Source organism: Mustela erminea, chromosome 9, assembly GCF_009829155.1.
Source record: "Mustela erminea isolate mMusErm1 chromosome 9, mMusErm1.Pri, whole genome shotgun sequence".
NCBI lineage: Eukaryota > Metazoa > Chordata > Mammalia > Carnivora > Mustelidae > Mustela > Mustela erminea.
In genome coordinates this window covers 98,538,302-98,561,158 of record NC_045622.1, presented here as the reverse complement: position 1 = coordinate 98,561,158, position 22,857 = coordinate 98,538,302, and the positions used below count along the sequence as shown (strand labels likewise).

General features: G+C 36.6%; 2 protein-coding genes and 1 pseudogene across 2 annotated transcripts; all 3 read right to left on the bottom strand.

Annotated features, from left to right (window-relative positions):
• Nucleotides 1–436: 436 nt before the first annotated feature.
• LOC116599300 (olfactory receptor 4C11-like) lies at nucleotides 437–1,351 on the bottom strand. Its single transcript, XM_032359099.1, has one exon. It carries the CDS (start codon nucleotides 1,349–1,351, stop codon nucleotides 437–439), a length of 915 nt encoding a protein of 304 aa, XP_032214990.1.
• A 6,248-nt stretch (nucleotides 1,352–7,599) lies between these two features.
• Nucleotides 7,600–8,547, bottom strand: LOC116599299 (annotated as a pseudogene).
• Nucleotides 8,548–16,747: 8,200 nt separating this feature from the next.
• LOC116599881 (olfactory receptor 4C6-like) lies at nucleotides 16,748–17,713 on the bottom strand. Its single transcript, XM_032359832.1, has one exon. It carries the CDS (start codon nucleotides 17,711–17,713, stop codon nucleotides 16,748–16,750), a length of 966 nt encoding a protein of 321 aa, XP_032215723.1.
• Between the last annotated feature and the right edge of the window lie 5,144 nt (nucleotides 17,714–22,857).

The following is a 22,857-nucleotide window of genomic DNA, read 5'->3' as shown; positions in this document are numbered from 1 at the left end:
TCAAAACTGATTTGCCAACAAAGTAGGTCAGTCAAAATTAGGGACCAGTCTTTCAACCCAGGTCAGAACAATGGAAAAAAGAAACACAAACCAAATAATGTACAAAGTAGGGAGCTAAAGCGATAGATGCAATGAAAGCTGACTTGCAATCTGCTGTGCAGACAGCAGAAGAGTGAAGGGGACTTATCTCTCACAAATACTACTGTGTTTGATAGTGTGTCACTCTATGGTGCTGACTCAAAATGAAGTGGATCTGTGCTCTGTGGTCATTCTGCCTATGTCTACAAACATCGTACTGGGAGAAGATTCAGATGTCCATATTGGGATGATTTTTTTTTTCTTTTCCATCAGTCCAATTTTATTTAAGTTACTACAGAGTTAGAAATTGGAGTCCTCTGTTTCATTTTGTTTTGTTCATTTGTTTTTCTATTTCAAGTCAGAGTTTGTTGCACCATAACTTCCTCATGGCATTTTTCACTTCTGCATTTCTCAGAGTGTAAATCAGAGGGTTGAGCAAGGGTGTCCCAATAGTGTAAAACACAGCCACCATCTTGTCCACTGGAAATGTAGTTACAGGACGATTATAAGTGAATATACATGGGACAAAGAATAAGATGACAACGATAATGTGGGAGGTGCAGGTAGAGAGGGCTTTCTTTCTTCCTTCTGCACTCTGGTTACTCAGAGAATGTAAGATAAAAATATAAGAGGTAAGCAGGACTATGAAACTTACCATGCAGATAGCCCCACTATTAAAAACTACAAGTAAATTAATTAAATGAGTGTCCATGCATGCAAGTTTCAACAAAGGTGTCATATCACAGAAATAATTATCGATAACATTGGGTCCACAGAATGGTAGTTTCAAAGCCAAGAAAATCTGTGCAGAAGAATGGATACAAGATACCACCCAGGCCAGATTCACCATTGTACCACAGACACGATGGCTCATGATAGTTGTGTACCGCAGGGGTTTACAAATGGCCACATAGCGATCTAAGGACATGAGGACTAGCACCAAGATCTCCATGCACCCAAAGAAGTGAACTGAAAAAATCTGGGTCATGCACTCATTGTAGGAGATGACTTTCTTCTCAGATACAGAGTCTACTATCAACCTAGGAGCAGTGGTTGTTGAGAAACAGGCATCAGCAAAGGATAAGTAGAAAAGGAAGAAGTACATGGGGCTCCCAAGTGTCCGGCTGTATTTTATGGTCATCATAATCAGTAAATTTGCCATCAGAGTTGCAAGGTATAGAAACAAGAAGACCACAAACACGACTTTCTCCTTCAGAACATTCTGGGTTAGCCCAAACAGAATGAACTCAGTCACACTGTTATTCAACTCCATGGTTACAGTGAAAGCAGAAACTGTTCATCTGCAGAGAAAATTGGGGAAATAGTGACCTGGCAATAGTGATGAAATTGGACTCAGAACTGCACTTTTACATTTCTAATTCCATCAACACATAAACGAATGGCTTTCAGTTTTTCATATATTGAAATCACTTGGGAAACTTGTTTTTTTGTTTTTGTTTTTCTTTATGTTTTAAAGCTGATGTCCATACTTCACCCATGATAATTAACTGAAGGTCTTCTTATGTGGACCAAGAATTTCAGGGGTAACAAAGTTCTCACGTAATTGTTAGCTCTGCCAAGTTCTGAGAACTAATGACTTTGCTGTATGATCTTGATCAGATTACTTTAATGTCTTGCAGTTTTTTCTTCATTTGACAATTAGACACCCTAATAGATACTTTATTAAGTATATACTTATGTGTATGATGTACATATAATGTATATGCACCTCAATTACTGAAAAAGAATAACTCTTATAGTTTTAAAATCTATACACTTGGAAACTCTCACTTAAAAGACACATTTCTTGATTTGGGCACAAGTTTGCATCTATTATTCCTGACCTCTTGAGTATCTTGTTTGGATTATGCTTTAAGAAGAAATTACTTCTTAAGTTAGCTTCAGGGTGGCCATAATTTTACCTTCTATTACTTCAATTTAGGAAATTAGCACAATTTATTTTTAGTCTGTCCACAATATTTCTGTACATTTAATATTGATGTCAAATAATCTAGAATTTATTTTAGTATGAGTTTCGAGAAATGCTTTCTGATAAATCAATAATCCTTCAATTAATCAATAACAAATCAAATCAGTTACTAATATATACTATGTACATACTTATATCTTCAATCTATATAATAGGGCATATAAATATGTCCTCACCCTCTTTACAACCAAGTCAGAAGGATAACACACCTTTAGATAAGATCATTAATTACATAAGAATTACTATAAAACTATATGTGATAATAGCAAGTGAAGTTCGGTTCCAAAAGAATTGAAGTACCTTGATTATCAATTGGCTGGTCAGTGAAGTTTCAAAAATGATAAAGAAGTGAAGTATTAGCCTTAAGTATGCAAACTGGAGTTCCCAACACAGTTCTCTGAAATTCAAGTAAGCCATAAGTTTATTCTCACTTTCCCAAAATAAAATACAAATTTTAAAATTACTGAATTAAATTGCCCATTAACCCTTAATAAAATTACATACCTAAATAAAACTTAAAATTAATCTATCATCTAGCTGAAAGAATACTAGTACAGTATGATGAACTAGAGATGTTATAACTATAGGCTGTGATTGGCAGTTCCAATAGTCTCTGGCATCATTAGAAAAGAAAAAAAAAAAATGATTACATTGTTTTGAAACCTTAGATTCTTGGGGCACCTGGGTGACTCAGTTAGATAAGTTCCTGACTCTTAGTTTTGGCTTAGGTCCTGACCTCACAGGTCTTGGGATCAAGCCCCACCTCTCAGGCTCCATGCTTAGCAGAAATCTGCTCATATATTCTCTCCCCCTGCCCCATCCCCCATTCATTCTCTCTCTCACTCTCTGTCTCTCTCTCTCAGAAACAATAAATAAATAAATAATAAAATCTTAACAACAAAAAAATTTTTTTTATTCCTAAAAAGTGTTGGAACTGATGATAGGGAGGGCTTGGCTGTGAAGTGAGGAGGAATTAGGTGAGAGAATCAGTAAAATATCATAGAGGGAAAAACATGCATAGCTTCAGGTTAACATAGAGAAGATCTCCATAGAAACTACACTCTTGCTAAATTAAAAGGTTGTAATAGAGAAATTTAGGGGTAGATAATGGACAATCATAAAAGCCAAGTGAAATAGCTTTATCTTGTTTTATTTTAAATAAGCAAAAAGAAGGGATACCTGGATGCCTCAGTGGGTTAAAGCCTCTGCCTTCAGCTCAGGTCATCATCCAGGATTCTGGGATCCAGCCCTGCATCAGGATCTTTGCTTGTCTCCCCCCACTCTCTCTCTGCTTGCCTCTCTGCCTACTTGTGATCTCTATCAAATAAATAAATAAAATCTCTTAAAAAAGAAAAAAAAGACGATTTGGAGCATTAAGACAAGAAAGTAGCATTTATAAGATAAGCACATTTTATGAGATCAACACAACCACTCATAGTTCTATCACTGAATTCAATCATCAGTTTTTCATAGTTCCAGACTGCCTTATCTCTCAGATTTGGGGGGACTTCACAGTACTAGAGCATGGTTCTTCTTTTCCTTAATCTTAATTTTTACTTTTTACCTGTTGAAATTTTACATTTCAAATTGTATTGGTACCAATAGCAAACCTATGCTTTTCCAGGCTCATAGGCATCTGCCTCTATCTCTACTATTAATAAGTGCTTTATTAAATACATACATATATTTAATATACAGATTTAATAAATATATATTATACACACAATTGGAGAAGGCAATCCTAGATTATATATGGTTCTTGTTCTGTAATTTTCAAACATCATTGAAACAATATTCCTTTTTTATTAGTTATTTTGAACTACACATTTTCTTGCAAGATAGGTGTGGCCCCTTGCTTTATGTACAGTAAATTCTGTAAGCAGAGTTTCACCTGTGATCCAGAAAGTGTCAGTGAGTATAGTACAGTCAGGCTAAAATAGGAATGTGATGCTACTAGATAGCTTTTTCTCTCTCTAGCATTCACCCTCCACAGCATATAAAACATCAGATCCCTATCATCGTGCAGAGTGCATGCAAGAGGAGGCAAATCCTGAAAGACCAGAAAAAGATGCCATCTGCCTTAACTTCCAGTTCTGTAAAAATCTGGTTCTGTAAACTGCATGGTGAGGAAAATGGAAAACTAGATATCCAAATGAATAATGGTGAAGAGGAAGATAAGGCAAGGAGAGCATATAGTCAGAGCAGGAGAGAGGAGAATGAGAGTGAGGAGACACCAGGAAGAGAAGGGTTAGGGGAGAAGACAGAAAAGACATACAAAAGAGGGAAGTGAGCAAAAATATTGGAGAGTGTCATTTGACCCAAATTTTCATTGGAGAGTTTGGCTTCTTTCTTCCTGACCCACCACACAATCCTTCACCCCAAAGCCAGACAGAAGTTGCAGTTGTGAGTCATAAGCAGAGGATTAACAAGGTCTTAAAAACCCAAATGCATAGAATGTGCACTCTTATCTTATACCCCAGCCCAGAAGCATCACCACTGACCTAAAACTTTTCAAATCAAGGGACTCCCCAAGATAGAAACTTCTCCCAAGATGGCCTCAATGCCATGCTGAAATTTCTTGCTCTACCCACCCCACATTAAACAAAGATGATTTGAAAGTAGGAAAGCCCTGCACTGAGGCCAGGATAGGTCTGGGAAGCCTTAACTCCCTCAGCCCCTCATGGGTGGAAATGGTGTCCAGGAACTAATTTGTTAGAAGACACTCTGAGTATAGATTCAATCAGATCAGTCTTGACAAGGCAATGTGAAGAAATGATCTCAGGCAGATTGAAAAACTTACCTCTTTGCTTATGAGGAAATAGATGACTTCCAATAGAGTAAATTTTTTCGTATCTTCAACTTCAATTTACTTAGACGGTGAATCATATGAAGCTTGAGTAAAACATGCAAACTGTATACTTCACTGATATTTGTCAATGTTTTTATGAGGTGATGGGATATAGAGAGTTTATACAGAAAAGGGACTCTGCCTGTGACCCTACATCACATTGTTCCTCCCCCAAAACACTAATTTAGACAGAAACAAGAAGGTCTAGATTGGAGTATGGGAGATGTTCATGAAAAAGAGAAATTTCTTAATTCAGTTTCTCAAATCTTTGTGAAGGAACCTTATCCCTGCACTCTGAGAGATAAATTCCTCTGAAGCCACCTCTTTTCCCAGAGTTGCTCTTTTGGAAATCACATGAGGTAACTGATTCCTTCCACAGCACTGCATATTTATGGCAACTCTCACCCAAGTTTACAAATGCCTAAGGCAGGTGTCCAGCCTCAGGAACTCCAGGAAAACCATTACTTCCAACCCAGTCCCAAAGGATGGCCAATGTGTTACCTCATTCAGATGGTCCATGGGCAAACACATGCTTTGGGGCCAATTAGTTAGCTTCAACTCACTGTGAACTGCAGGAGAGGAAACTCTGTTTACTTCTCCATAAGCTTTGCTTAAGCCCATGTCTTCTAGAAGTGTGAAAGTTGTTGAAGCAAGTTAAAGGCTTAGATACATGAACTATCTTGGGTAAACAGACATGAGCCCTATCCTCACCATTATCTCATTATCTCCTATGTGATGTTAAACAAGTTTCTCACCTTCTTTAATTTCCAATTTTCTCTTAGGAAAAGTCAACTGGTAACAAAAATTTCCCTTTCTTTCTTTCTATCTTTTTTCAATATATATTATATATATTTTATATATATATTTATACACACACTCATATTAGAGAGAGAGAGAGCATAGGAGTTGTGGGAGGGAGGGCAAAGGGAGAGAAAGAATTTCAAGCACCCTGAAGAACCCTACATAGGGTTCAGTCTCATGACCATGAGATCATGACCTGACCTGAAATCAAGAATCAGACACTCAAATGACTGAGCCACCCAGGAGCCCCAAATATATTTAAATTTTTTTTAATTTTTTATTTTTTATAAACATGTAATATATTTTTATCCCCAGGTCTGTGAATCGCCAGGTTTACATACTTCACAGCACTCACCATAGCACATACTCTCCCCGATGTCCATAACCCCACCCCCCTTCTCCCAACTCCCCTCCCCCCAGCAACCCTCAGTTTGTTTTGTGAGATTAAGAGTCACTTATGGTTTGTCTCCCTCCCAATCCCATCTTGTTTCATTTATTCTTCTCCTCCCCTCTTAACCCCCCATGTTGCATCACCACTTCCTCATATCAGGGAGATCATATGATAGTTGTCTTTCTCCACTTGACTTATTTCGCTAAGCATGATACCCTCTAATTCCATCCACATTGAGGCAAATAGCAAGTTGGAATACTATGCAGCCATCAAAAGAAATGAAATCTTGCCATTTAAATTTTTAATATTAATGTTCAAGTCTCTCTTTCCTAATCTTATCTATGTTTCTAAGTCAATGTAGAGAGGAAGACAGGAAAGAAGGAAAGGGTAGAATTTTTTAATACATGTCTTCTGTATTTTCTTTTTCTATTTATATATGAATGCCATCTGTATAGGGTAATGGATGGCTCAATAAGTTAATTCTCTGACTCTTGATTTAGGCTCTAGTCGTATATACATTAATTATATTTTATATAAAAGCATATAAAATATAATTATATATATATATTATATAAAATTTTATATGTAGAAAGAGATATCATTGCCAAGATCTAATATCAGCAATAACTACATTCCTTTGCCAAACTTTACTTTAGTGTGTTAATGTTACAGATATACTTAAAGGTGCATATGGGAAGATACCTCATTTATGCACTTTTCAACAGTTATTCACCGAACTCCTACATAAGGATGTCCTAGACTATTCTGATACATAATGAACCAAAAAAAAAATTCCCTGCCTCAACTAGAGCATACAGTCCATGAGAGGAAATGGACAAAAAAGTTAAAAATAAAATAAAATTATAGCAACATATCAGAAAGCAATAACTTTTCTTGAAACATAAAAAAATTAAAATAAATAAGAGTATATGAGAAATGGGGTCATGAAGTCCAGGTATGAGTTTTGCTTTTTCAGAACAAGTCATATGATATAGGAACTCCTACTGCTCAGTTTCTGAGAATTCTTGATCTTTTCCACCCTAGAGTCCTGACTGTGTCTTCATCGATCACAGAGATCAATATCCTACATGTAACTTTCTTTTCACTTGAAATAGTTTAAGTTTTTGTTTCTATTGTCTCAGATGTATTTGTCATTCCTCCACAAAGATTTACCAAATCATGACTTGAGTGGCAAGAGTTTTGATGGGTAATTTCTCTTCCTAATCTTTCATTGAAACTTACATATTCAGTAAACATAACCCTCAATACTTTTTAATTTACTATGAATACTGAATTACCAAATCAGAATTGGTAAGTGATCTAAGTGTGAAAATATTTTTCCTGGCACCATATTACTGGCTTTTTGTCTTTTCATTTTCCTTGTTCTCTTTCTTTTATTTTATTTTTTCAATATATAAGCTCCTATTAAAGAGGACAAAACACACAAAACTTTTGTCTCAAATATCTGACATTTATTCTTCAAATTTTTTTTTAAACTTCAATGTTTCATTTGCCACTACAAACCACCATCAGTCTATTCCATACTTTCTTTATGGCATTTTTCATTTCCCTATTCCTGAAAGTGTAAATCAAAGGATTGAGCAAAGAAGTTAGGATGGTGTAAAATATAGCCACCATTTAGTCAAAGTTGAAAGCAGATGGAGGTCATACATACACAAATATTCAGGGGACAAAGAAGAAAACCATAATAGCAACATGAGATATGCAGGTGGAAAGAGCTTTCCACTGCCTTTCAGAACTATGGGTTCTCAGAGAGAGCAAGATGACAACATAGGAGAAAAGCAACAAAGAGAATGTTATGATGCAGATAGACCCACTGTTGGCAACCACCAAAAGGCCAAAGATGTGTGTGTCAGTGCAGGCAAGCTCCAATAATGGGTACAAATCACACATGAAATGATGAATGGCATTGGGACCACAGAAGGGCAGCTGGAAAGTAGAAAATTTGTACCATGAATACAGAAAAATCCCTGTTCAGCCTATACCTATCAGAATGCCACAGAGCCGCCGGTTCATGATGGTTGTGTAGTCTAGGGGCTTACAGATGGCCACATAGTGGTCATAGGCCATGGCTGTGAGAACAATCACCTCCACCCCAGCAAAGAAGTGTTCGGAAAAGAGCTGGGTCAAGCAACCTCCAAAGGAGATGGTTTTCCTCTCATAGAGGGAGTCCACAATCATCTTGGGAGCAATGACAATGGAGAAGCAGGCATCCAGGAAGGACAGGAAAGTCAAGAAGAAGTACATGGGGAGCCGAGGAGTGCTGAGCTGCTGCTGCTGGTCACCACAATTAGCAAGTTGTTCCCGACAGTTGCAATGTATCCAAACAAAAATATAAATAATACTATTTTATGAACATTAGGATTCTGTGAAAGCCCCAGGAGGCCAAACTCAAGTTATAAAGCTTTGGTTTTGCATGATTTCCAAGGGAAAGCTTAAAGCTGCCAGAAGAAACATGTAGAGACTACAATTATGATAAAGAAAAATGTGTTTCAGACCAGTTTTAAAAGATATATTAGTCATTAAGAAGTTGGTGTGTCCACATGAAAAGTTATCTTCTCTGTTTCTAGCTTCACTAAGAACACAATATTCAACATTTGTGGAAGGTGCTAGTGGGAGTTCAGGAAGAGTTGAGGAGGAGAAAAAGTATTATAAATACTTTCAAAATGCCAGATCTCCTGTAAGGGAGAAAGGAGGTATCCACCTATGGAGAAATAGTTTATCACAATTACCCACTCTAGTTAGCAGTGGCTTCCTGGAGTGAACTGTTGAGAAAGATTCTAAGGAAAGGGGTATGACACTGGAGTTATCATGTCCACCCATGTGCACAGAATAGGAGCAGAGGGCATTTGCATGCTATCCCTGTTTGCCTGATCTGCAAACAGAAGAATAACATTCATGTTAAGAGTCACTTGCAAATTATGGCTACTCTCCAAATATTTCATTAAACTTCTGAAATGAACTTGGCCTTTAAGATAAGTTCATTCATTCTTTACAAAAGAGAAAGATACATGGGAAAGCTCCATACAAACACAGAACAAGTATCCATGTGTTTATTTTTTTATTTTATTATTTGAAAATAAGAACAGAAGTTTAGAAAAAATAACCTATATCAGAGTGTTGTCATGTTGACTAAGTTAAATAATACCAAAAAAAAAAAAAATTGTTCTGGGACTAGTACCTAGGAAATGGTCCATGTTAGGTCTTGTCTTTATTACACTGGTAGGAAATTCGTGCATATAAAGATAAAGTTCAGAACAGATGGTAGGTCTGGGATGTTAACAGATGTTAACATCCAAGTCCTTCCCACATTGTCAACAGGAAAGAACAAGAAATTTCCATTCTTTTCAAGAATGAGGAGCAGGTTCACCTTTCAATTCTCCATCCACCTGTAGAGGTTCAAGCCTTCTGATTCTCTTGTTCACGTGAGGCCCTTCAATGAAGGACACAGAACAAATGAATGTAGAATCAGAAGATAATGCCCAATTACTTACAGACACAATCTATCAACAATTTGGCATTATTTTTAAGCACTGTACACACACAGAGTGAGCTGAAAATTTTAATCCATCATAAGGTAAAATATGTGTTCTTTCAAATCATGTTTTTAAAAATATACTAATTCTAAAATTGTAGGGAAAGTGCTTCACTCATGCAATCATTTGGAAAATACCTTTGCATTATTTCCAGAATGACAAACATGTTCGTGTTCCTTATAGTAGCAACTCCCATCCTAAAGGTTATTTGAAAAGTGAAATAGGGTGGTAACTTTTATAATGGAAGATGATGTCATGTAATTTATGATAGTGAAAATTTAGAAATATCTAAGGTGGTGAATAGGAGGATGCTTCTGTAATTCAGACTATGACAGATTGATAGCACCTGATGCTGACAGTGAAACACTAATTAATAGTGTGAGGACATGAATGGTGAAGCATTTTTATGACATATGAAAAGAGAAAAACAACAAATGTATAACTGCCCGTTTATACAGATGTGTTAATATAATCTTAAAACCAAGATGTGAACATACAAAAATAATCAACTTTTATTTTCAGTAAGTAACTGGACAGAACGGTATGAAATTTAAAATTAAAAATCAAGTTTACTTTTTTTAAGATGATTTATTTATTCTCGAGAGAGAGTATGAGCAGGAGGGGCAGAAGGAGTGGGAGAGAGAATCGGAAGCAGACTCCATGCTGAATGCAAAGTCGAAGGCAGAGCATGATCTCAAGACACTAGATCAACCACCTGAGTTGAAAGCAACAGTCAGATGCTTAAGCCAATGGATCACCCAGACACCCCTAAAAGTCTTCAAATCCACAACACCATCATTTTCCATAAACTTAGCTGTTCAGAAAAAAGAAGAGGGGGCTTGAGAATCATTTTATCAAGTGTCCAGTATAATTAATTTGTGTAGGTGGAACTAGTATGATAACATAACATAGCTTCTTAAACTAAAAATGTTAAACAATTATAAGCTTTTCATAAATAGGTGTATCATGTCCCAGACACTCCCAAATATTCAAAAGTCTATCCTTTCTCAATAGCGGTACTCTTTAATACACTGGAGGTGCACCAGAGATTGCTCAGGGACCCTCGTGGCTGTAAACGGAACTGTGAACCATCTCCTGGGCTGTGACCTGGGAAATTTCCCTCCCCATTCACTGCTTTGCCCACTATTTCCTTCCCATTCATTTTAGCACAAAACTAATTCTAGCATCAATCATTCTGAAAATAATAGAAATTCCTGTTTTAACTTTCAAGTATATTTTTAAAACTATATGAGAATCCCAAGAATTCTGATTTTGGAACATTTAATGTCTTCATTAATCTCTCCAACCCTTTCTTCATGTGTTTCTAGATGCCTATTGCTTATTTCTGTTTTACTCAACTTACTTCCTTTCCATCAGTTTATCTTCTAGATCACTGATTCTCTTTCTGTTTCATTTACCCAAGCTGTTAGGTATCCAGTTTAGAATGCAACTATTTTTTTTTTTTTTTGGTTAAAGATTTTGTTTATTTATTTGACAGAGTGAGATCACAAGTAGAATGAGAGGCAGGCAGAGAGATGGGGGGGGAAGCAGGCACCCTGCTGAGCAGAGGGCACCCTGCTGAGCAGAGAGCCCCATACAGGGCTAGATCCCAGGACCCTGAGATCATGACCTGAGCCAAAGGCAGTGGCTTAACCCAGTGAGCCACCCACATGCCCTAGACTGCAACTCATTCATAGCATTTTTTAATCTGTTTGGATCTCATTTCTGCCCTTAGAGATTCTATTGTCGCTAATACTTTATTCAAGCCTAGCTCTTGACTTTATTATTTCTCTCCTGAATTCTCTCTCTGACATCTTGCTTATATCCATATCCATTAGCTCTGTGGCAGAGACATTAAGGAAAACAAACAAACATTAAGGAAAAAAGAAACAAACAAGCAAAACTATATGAGGAATTAATAGCATGGTCACCATTGCAAGTAATATTCTGTAATCATATTTCAGGCAAAATTTAAGATTTTATGCACTTATTAGTACATATTAGCCACATATGAATGTCTTTTAAATATATATATATGTATATAGTTATTACTAATCAAAAGAATAGATTAAAACTCCATTCTTAATTATTCTCCCTAAAATCTACTGTATTTTTTATCATGATCATTATTTACTTTAGCAATAAAAAGATTTATTCTTTGTCTGTCTAACTAAGCGTATTCTATTTCCTACAATCGGGAAAATATATGCTTCTTAGTTCACCTTTCTCTTTTTCCAATATTTCTCTGCTGATTCCCATAAATGTTTTATACTCTTACTAGTTCTGGAATTGAAAGAAAAACTAAAATAAAAAACTTTCTCTCTTTCCACCTGTGTCTTCCCTAAGCAATGCCTGAGCTTTCCTTTTTCCCTATTTTCTTAGTGATTTAGTTCACTTTAAGAGAGACAAAAGCGAACAACCAGCACCAAAGCAGTGCAAAGATTCAGCCATTTAAATATTCCTGAAATATTCTGAGACAGAAATCTAATGTTACTTTTGGCCTCAAATGAACTTAAAGAAGATTAAGTGGATATATTTAAAATCAGAAGCCTCTGCTTTGTGGCTTGAATAAGAAACTTGTTTACTCTTAAGGTCCTTTTCTGTCCCATTTTTTAGGCATTTGTTGTGGGACTATAGAATTATGTATTATATATAGTAACATTGTAAATAGTAAACAGCACTTAAATTGCCTTCTTGTACATCTTTACAGCTGCAAAGAAGCTCACCTTTTACCCAAAATATCATGATAAAGACAGCATTAGATGATTAATGATAAATGTGAATATAATTAGAAAGAATAAAAAATAGGATTACATGACTAGGACCAAAATAGGTACATGTTGCATTTCATCAGCATTTGGATTTAACTTGAAGATGAAAAACTAAATAAGTTCTAATTTCATTAGCTTTGATGTATTAGGTACTCCTAACCCTCTAAAAAATGTTTGCATCTAACAGCTGCTATTTATTGAGCACATATGATTGTGTCAAGTGCTGTCCTGTGAACACCACATGAATTATTTTGTTTCCAAATCTTTTGAGATTTTTCATATATAATCTATATTAAAAATAAAGATTTAGAGAGAAAAAGTTATGTAGCTGGCCCAAGGGTACACAGCTAAGTGATAGACTCAAGCTTGCACTTAACTTGGTAGCTGGACAACACCATTTTTCTTAACTACTACCTCACACTTTAAAATCCTCTCTGAAAATGCAAAACTGTGCATTATAAATCTCACCATTTGTCAGTTTCTTGAAAATTCTGGTGATGGTAATCTCTTATACTGCACAGAGAAAAGCCCCTTCAATGTTTACCCAAAACATGAATTTTGTTCCTAAGACACGTCAGAGGGAGAGGAAGAGTAACTCTGGCTGACAAGGTAGAGAATGTTCCCTACTACTTATCAATCTTCAACATGAACTCCAGGAAAAAAGTAAAGAGGTAAATGTTTCCTCTTTGATTTCCAACTTCAATTTAAAGAAGTTCCCCTGAAAGGTCATGACCCTATAGAACTGTTTCTCTGTTCTCATCAAGGTTTGGCTATTTCCCATCAGTATGATTTTTCAAGACACAGTTTCCCGTGCTTTGATTTGGTCAAGTATTTGCAAAACTATTATGTCTCCAACCAATTGAAGTTTTTTTTTTTCCTTTTTTTTTCTTTTTCCAAATTCTTCTGGGTTTCCATTTGAAGATGCTTTCCATTCCCTTCACAGTGAATAGAAAACTGTGCACTGGGATGGAATACAATATCTGTGCAGAATTAAGGCAAAGTGCCCATGTGCTTACCAAATACAAGAGCTGAGTCCTGGGATGAAGTACAACATGAATCCACAAGGACTTGTAATGTGTTGAGAGTAGAGTAGCAACAGGTGCTTATTAAAGATTAATGCATTCTATGAATAATGTGCAAAGAAGTATAGATTAAAGGAATTTTTCTCTTTTTTTTTTTAAAGAGAAGGAATGGCAGGTCTGCTAACTCTGAATTTAGGTAGCCCTGGGATTGAAGCTTGAGGGAAACGTAGACTTAGCTCAATGTCCCTTCAGAGAGGGTCCATACCCAGGGATCTCTTGTTCTACACACTTTTGCATCCTACCTATTTCTATGTCTATTCACATCTGACAAAAAGAAGCAGAATTGAAGTGATTGATCAGAAAAAATGAACTTGCAGAAGCACCTTCACCTGTGGAATTTTGGGACAAGTGTTATTCACCTGTGATATTAATGGACAAGTATTATTATCTTTTCACTGACATTTTAGAGAGATTTCATGAACAGAAGAACCATCTGACCAGGACCTTATTCCTAGAGAAGATGATCGTCTAAACACATAACTCAACAGCAGGACTCCAGCAATTAATCCTGGAACTCTGGACCCTACTTCAAACCATACTTGACATCTTCTACTTTATTTTACACCCTATTTTCTTCATCACTAATTATTTGATTTTGTTAGAGGAAATGAGAGCTGTAACACTGAAATAATAGTGTGAAGGTGGGGGAGACAGATAATATAACAACATGTTATTTGTGCAAATATTAGGTGAAGTTTCAAAAAACAGCCTTACAAATCAAAAATGAGAGAGGACAGAGACAGAGACAGGCACAAAGAAATGTATGAACTGGGGGTATCAAATAGAGGGAGATAAATAGCAATTTGCCTTTCTAGAATTGATCTAATAAACCATTCTACCCTCAGATTTAAAATCCCTCCTTCATCATTTATTAATTTACAAAATCTATACCAAGTTTCCAAAGATAGATGGTTTAATCCCGGGCCATTTCTTCCACTCTTTAAAGCTCCTTTTTAACAGGCCTATAACAAAATGTTTACAAAGCAAAGCTTTATGGTATGTTCTGGTTTGTAGAAGATCCTGTCCCCTATCTCTATGTCCCTCACACTGGTTTTATTGCCAAGGATGTTCAAACACAGCTACACATACATACAAATTTTAGAATCAGTTTATCAGTTTTAATGAAAATACACTTTGTCATTCTGGTAGAGGAGTGTTATTAATTCATTATAGAAAATGGTGTCTCAAAATTAGGAATTACTGGGAAGAGCCAGCCAAATTTCCCAAAGGTCCACTGCCTAGGTAAATACCCAGGGTGAGATAGAGTAAATTATTGATGGAGTTCTAGAATTGCAGGGGAAGAGGAGGTACTTTTGTATTTGCTTATTGTCTGATTAAAACACAGAAAGATACTTCAGTCTTCTGACTGGGATTAAAGATAGAGTCCATACAATAAAAAATGAGGAAAGACTACTCAATTTAGGGACACAGATGTCACTGGTGACCTTGAAAAGAGCATTTTCAGTGTTAGGTACTGACGTATCCCAGGAAAAGTTTAAAGAAGAATAGAAAGAATTCGGAAACAGGCATTTAAGAACCCCTTAAGTTAAGCTACAATGAGGAGGCAATGGAATGGAGTAGTGGCTGATAAAGGAAATAAGACCAAGGGAAGATTTCATTTTAAAAATAAAAGAAATGACAGACTGCTTCTTTGCTGAAGCAAATGATCCATTAGTGAGGAAAATATAGGTGAAATAAAAGATGCCTTTATGTAAGTGATAAGGAGGTGAGGCTCAGAACACAGATTTTAAAGAGGTCGGTTGCCTTTGGATAGGAGCAAGGTTAACATGTTTATTGGAGAAGGTAGAAAGGTGATATATATTTGAACAGATGCTGGTAGATTGATAGTCATGACTCTGTGGAAATGTTCTTCCGATGGCTTAATTTTTCTCAGTGAAATAAGAAGCAAGTTCATCTAATGTTTCTCCATTAATCTGATGCTTGCAAATGCTTTGTAAGAAGATATTCTTCTCCATGGGGCACCTGGGTGGCTCAGTGGGTTAAAACCTCTGCTCAGGTCATAATCCCAGGATTGTGACCCCAGGGTCCTGGGATTGAGCCCCACATCAGGCTATCTGCTCAGCGGCGAGCCTGCTTTGCCTCACCCGTCTCTGCCTGCCTCTCTGCCTACTTGTGATCTCTGTCTGTCAAATAAACAAATAAATATTTTAAAAAATATATTCTTTTCCAAACTAAGGCACTATTTTGCTTTATTTTGCTCTGCCTTTGTATCATAGAATTGAATTGAATCATGTATTGAATTTTTCAGTACTAATATAGAGAAAATCATATGACTTATGAGCTAACATTAGTAAAAGCAAGTTCCTTTAAAAAGAGAGTAAGAATAAAATTTGTTTCAGATGTTACTGTTAAGAAGTCAGGCACTGAACTCTGAAATAATATGTTTAATGAGTAAAGATATGTAGTGTGAATTAATTTGGGGAACTGTACAAGAGATAAGAGAAGAAATTTGTATTCAAACTGACAGGAAGTAATTTCAACACAAATGATAAGAACAGGTCTTACCTATGTTATAGAAGATGGAGCTTTTGGACCTACTTTTGACTCTAGGAAAATTCTTAAATGGGGCACAAATATTTGAGGCTAAGACTATCATTAAGATCCTTCCAGTTCTATAATTCTATAATTAAAACAGAAACATTATAATCCTATTTTTTTACTAACAACAGTTATTTATGCTGCCATAGGCTTTTTCTTCTCTTTTGACATGAGTCAAGATGAGGACATGTAGAATGAATCCAGGAATGAAGAGGCAGAGAGTACGTAAGGGGAATGCCCAAGGAAAGACATGAGGAGACACACGTTTAAAAAGATGGAAACTTCACCATAAGGTGGTAAAAACTGAAAGAAAAAAAAAATGAGATGGAGGCAGCCAAGCAATTGCTCTGGGAAAGAGAAGTTAAGCAGCAAGCAGAGTAAGAACAAACAAAAGCTCTGAACCAGGACTGGAATTATTGAAAACCAGAATTGAATTATTTATTAAAAAAAAAAAAAAGAAAAGAAAAAGAAAGAAAGAAAAAAAAAGAAAAGTAATAAAAAGAAAAAAGAAAAAGGGTGCCCAGAGTCTTATAAGAAAAGGGATGGAGCAATTGTACTAGAGAGGTAGGAAACAACTTCATTATAGTATCTTAATCTGATTTACACACTTAAAGGATGTCATTGGCTGCAGGGTGCCCAATGATTTGGAATGAATGGGACTGGCAGGATCTCATTGTCTTTGTAAAAAAGATCTGTCCTTAGCCTGTAAGCCAATGACACCCAGTGTACCTCGTTTCACTAGTTTCCTCATGGCATTTTTTACCTCTGTGTTCCTCAGGGTGTAGATCAATGGATTTAACATGGGCGCAACAATGGTAAAGGACACAGCCATTGCCTTGTCTATGGGGTAAGTGGCCACAGGCCGCACATACAGGAAAATGCATGGCACAAAGAACAAGATGACCACAGTGAGGTAGGAGCCACAGGTGGAGAGGGCTTTGCGCCGCCCTTCAGAGCTACAAGACCTCAGGGAGCAGAGGATGACCACATAGGAGGTGATGAGGATAAGGAAGATGGTCACACACATCACCCCACTGTTGAGGATGACTAAGAGACCCAGGGTGTGCGTGTCCATGCAGGCCAGTTTCAACAAGGGAAACAAATCACACATAAAGTGATCAATGACATTGGGACCACAGAAGGGTATTTGATACATGAAGAGAAGCTGTATTGCTGCGTGGAAAACTCCCCCCAACCCGGCCCCTCCCAGCAGCAGATAGCACATGCGAGAGGTCATGATGGTCATGTACTGCAGGGGCTTACAGATGGCCACATAGCAGTCATAGGCCATCACGATGAGAAGGATGATCCCCACACCACCAAAGAAATGCTCTGCAAAGAGCTGAGTCAGGCAGCCTTCTAATGAGATGATAGTGGTCTTGGAGAGAGAGTCCACAATTAACTTGGGGGCAATGACAGAAGAGTAGGTGGCATCCATGAAGGACAAGGAAGTAAGGAAGAAATACATAGGTGATCTCAGACTCTGACTTGTGATCACAGTTACCACAATGAGTAGGTTTCCCAACACTGTGGACACATACATGATTAGAAACACAGCAGAGAGTATTTTCCACAGCTCCGGGTTCTCTGTAATGCCCAAAAGAATGAACTCAGTCACGTTGTTTGGATTCTTCATTTACTATGGGCTGATATAAGCACACCACTCTGAGATAGAAAAGCTACAAAAGAATATTGTTTTTAATTAGTAATCACTATGTGCTTGGACAATTTTTACACTCTGTCTCATACCCTCTTGACCTGCTTTTTTTTTCAGCCTCTAATATGGTAACCAGCTGCTAACAGTATAATCTCATAACGGCTCCATCTTAATTGATCCCAAATGATACAGTGAAAATACCGCTCAGTAGAAAACTTGCCTCTGGATACTTGGGCAAAGGCTGTCTGCCCTTTGGTGGGAACGCATGAGAGATCACTGCTTTAAATGGGAAAATAAAATAAGATCCTCTTAGGTTCCTCTAAAACCCAAAGACACGCTCTTCATATTATCCCTTTCATTAAACAAAGTGCACAGCTTCCGGGACACTGTTTACAGTGTACAATATGGGCTAACCCCAATCTATAGCCCAAGAACTTCAATAATGCTTTCGTAGCTCCAATAAAGTAGAAGGAACATAGTCGCAGAATCAGGAGAGCTGTTTTTTGTTTTTGTTTTTGTTTGTTTTTGTTTTGTTTTTCTTTGTTTGTTTGTTTGTTTTCAAATTATTCCTCTAACTCCTAGAATGTTTTGTGACATTGTTCACCACTCTGGGCCTCCATTTCCTCATCTGGAGAAGAGGCATTTATGGTAGATTACTGGTATATTAGGGGTTAAACAAAGCCAGCTAAGCAACTCTGTCCCTCTCAAAGACAGCAGTTCAGAGCTACCTGCATGAAATGCTCCCACTTCCAAATAAGATGTTCTTTGAGCCATCTTAGGACTTAAGATATTTTAAAGCATAATACACTAGAATAAATAGTAATGCTCATTGTCTTAAAATCTATAAATCCATCACAGTTCTTTTTTGGCCACTAATACATACCTCAGCCAGACATTCAAGACTTTGTCCATAGATAACAACCTCATTATTTTTGTATGCCTCCTCCCACAACCGTCAAGTCCATTTCTTACTACCAGGACACACACCTTGTTCTGTCTAGTACAGTGAGAGGCCATGGGTTCAGAGCAAGCAGACTTTGCACTCTGTCTCACTTAGGATACTTACTGACTTAATATAATCTTCAATCCTTCAAAAATAAAACAGTGTAATAGTGGTTTAAGTTAGTAGGTATTGTGGAGTTATTATTTGTGGGTACCGTGCTAAGAGCTTCACGATTTCCTCTTTTAAGTCCCACAGAAGACTTATGAGACGTGGAATGGTATTATCTTGATTCTCTGATGTGATAGATAATGCTTGGAGAGCCTGTGCACTTTGGGTGAGTCTTTGAGCAAATTCATAACACAAGCTACTAACCATCATCTTCTGCAGCCTCTCTAAGAGTTATACACCCTGCCTCATAATACTTTCATAAGCATCAAAAGCAGTACGAGCATGAGAATATTTGGGAAACACAAACCAAATTTTCATAATTATTTTCTATTCCTCTAAACTCCTGACTTCCTCCTGCCTCTGCCTATGCCACCTGTTGTCAAGAAATCCATTCTTCTCTCCTGCCTTACTTCCTCCCCACCACCATCCTGGATATGTGTTACAATAAACATATGGGGTGCATATCAGCAATAATTCAATTGTCTTCCTAGGCTTTTTTTTTTTAATTTAATTGCTGGTTGTTTCTAGTATTCTTATATGGATGCTTAAGGATAGCTATTTATTTATTTTCACAAATTTCTAATGTTGTGCTGTGTATACATAGGTCATTTAATTTAATTTAATTTAAGTAAACCCACAAAACTGAATCATCCAAGGAAAAGCAGCACTGAATCTTGGGTCCCAGGCAATGGTGGTACCAGTCCTGCTCAGAAATGAGAGATCACCATTGTCAGAGCCTGGCTGCTATTCCTCCAACACCCAGGCTCACATATCCACATATCCCATTTATTGTCTTTCAGCTCTCTCTTTTCTACTAGACAGGCTTTAACCAAACCCAAAAGCAGAGCCACACCTTGGACTTCCAGTTCAGTGATGAATCACAGCCTTCAGATCATTCGGATTATTATAAAAAATGCCTCCTTTTTCCAGTGATCCTGTGAATACCACTGCTAAAACAAACTGTTCACATAAAGTAAAGAATTACATTGTTCAGTCTCTAATTATTACTTAGACAGTGGCATATTTCCATTCTATAGCATGTCCTAGAGAGTGGGAAATACAGAAAGTGCCCTATCGTAAAGATGGAAGGCAGATAAGAACTCCTGAAAACAATAAGTGTACAATTATCAATATGGTCCATAGATCCAAAGAAGATGAAATGAGCTAAGCCTTGACATGAGAATAGAACGAATTCTAAAAGTATGATGTAGAAAGTAAACAAGAAGGGGAACAGCATGAGCAAGGCATGAAGAAAGGGAAAACATAATGTTCATAGCCAAAATACGTGGACTTTGACAACACACAAGCCTGCATTTCACACAAAACTCCTGTTAGGAAATCCATTCTACATTTGTCTTCCAGGGATGTAATTAGTTAGAAGTTACATATTCTCTTTAAATCTCAGTTGCTTTTTTCAGAATTGTTGTATTAAACATCATAAGCTCCTAGTGTTACAGTTTTGATATTTACATTTATAAACATTAAAATGTGACAAGATATTAACATAAACTATAGTTCGAATGTGTATTGAATGTTTTATTTGTGGTATCTCCTAAAGCTAAGTCACATATACCCCTACTCACCCTCGTTAAATGTGCTTTGAGTAAGTAAACCTAGCTGTCTGCGTTCAACTGGGAACAGATAGTAAGGCAACAATCATAAAGATCTATACAAAACTCCTGATTTTCCACACTACACTCACTACTCACTTCTGAGAACACAGAATAGGCCAGATAACCTGTCTGTACCTCAGTTTCATTTTCTAAAAAATGGGAAGGTAACGTAAGGATTAAGTGATTTTATAAATGTAAAAGTCTTAGATCAGTATCTCTCCATCTTTTTTCCTAGAATGAGGTTAAGGCTACTGACCACAAACTAGTTTTAAAACAGATCCTTTGCCTTGGCCTCATGTTTTTACATATGTTTTCTAGTAAATGTTTTTAGATTTTATTGTATGTATACATATGCTTCTCCTAAATGCTCAATTTAATTTTTATAAAATACAAGCGGGAGACCATATTCCCTTGGGAAATATTTTGTGTGGTAGATAGAGTGGTAGAAAATTTAAAGGGAAAGGACCACTCCCAACCATAAGCCCTATTGACCCTATACTGACAGTTTAGGGCATGCTCTTCAGATGTGCCTCTGGAAGTTTAGGTATATACTTTTTAAAGATTTTATTTATTTATTTGACAGACAGAGATCACAAGTAGGCAGAGAGGCAGGCAGAGAGAGAGGAAGGGAAGCAGGCTCCCCGCTGAACAGAGAGCCCAACGCAGGGCTCGATCCCAGGACCCTGGGATCATGACCTGAGCCGATAGCAGAGGCTTTAACCCACTGAGCCACCCAGGAACTCCAAGGAAGTTTAGGTATATTGAATGTATGCAATCACTTATGTGTTTTACTCTATATACAAGCACATAAAATATAATAACATTCATGGAACTTCAATAGTTTGTATGGAGATTATTTTTCAGCAGTTACAGATTTTCCTACACCTTTAATTTCTACAGATTATTCTCCTTTATGGTTGTACCACGATTCATTAAACCGGTACATTTTTGCTTGACATTTAAGCTATTTCTAGTATTCTCTCTTACATACAATGATACAACGCACATCACTTCACAGAAATTCTTACAGACTGGTTTGAATATTTCTGCCCTAGAAAATTCCTAGAAATAGCAACATCAAATCTAAAATATGTATATGTTGAACTTCCATGGGTTGTGCAACTTTGCTCTCCTCAAATCCTGAAACATCTTTCATTTTCAATAGTGTTTTAAAGTGTAGTTTTCCCCACAGCCATACTCACACTAGATAGTATCGATCTTGATTGCAGTAACCAAGTAATAAGATAAAAAATCATATCTCATGCATTTAATCATTCATTCATAGAATTTCATTGAGGACCTAAACAATAAATATATTATTGGTTTCCAGATGAAGCTAAAGTAAACTGACTGCATGAATTTATGCAATGTAATATTGATGTAGAGAGAATCTATACACAGATATCCTGTCAAAATAATAATCAAATTTTTTAGTATGTGCTATGTCCTAGATTTTTTGCTAGTACTTGTTCCACATTTTCTCATTTAATTCTCATGTCTGGCTACATTTAGACATATCTGATGGTTGAGCAAAAGCAGAATAATTAACTTGCTTAAGGGTATACAGTTCATAAGTGATAGAACATGGATTTGAATCTAAGAAGCTGACTTTACAGCTAATTCATGTTCCTAATTTTCTTGTAGAGCCTAATAATTTCTTCAGTAAAATCCTGGACTGGAAGAAGGGTTAGCATTGTGTTTCAGGATGCCCCTGGATGTCATTTTTACTGAGCAATCAATAGCTCTGTGTTTCTCAGAATATCTATATCCATATGCATCATTAATACAATGTGTCTCTAATTAATGGCTTTAAAAAGATTGTTTTTGTCAGTAAGTCTTCTTAATTCATTTTGTTTGTTTTTTAACATACTGATTTTATTTTGTTTTTATCAGTGTTCCAAGGTTCATTGTTTATGCACAACACCTGTTGCCTTCCTTGAGCGATGAGTGGAGCTGGAATTATTTTCAATAACACCTTTCTGGGTTGGAGATTCCTGTAACACTAAAGATACAAAACTTTATGTTCTCCTGGAATGTTTCGTGAGGAGGGGGCTGAATCACTGAACAACCTTTCCCGATTTCACGACCCCATCCCAGAGCAAATCATCACCATCACCTTCTGCACCAACAACAACACCCTCCTATAGAGCTGCTCATAAATAAATGTGTGTGTTTATATGAAGAAAAATATTTTTAAATCTAATTCAACTTTACATTACAAATGAAAGCCAAACATTTGAAATATCATTAATTAAAATAGAAATAAAAACACCTTTTTCAAAGTGATTAGTAGAAAAATCAAAGTTAAAGGAATGTGACACCAGAAGAAAGAAGAAATATATGTAATATATATCCATATACATATGTACACATATGTGTGCATGGTATATACACACACA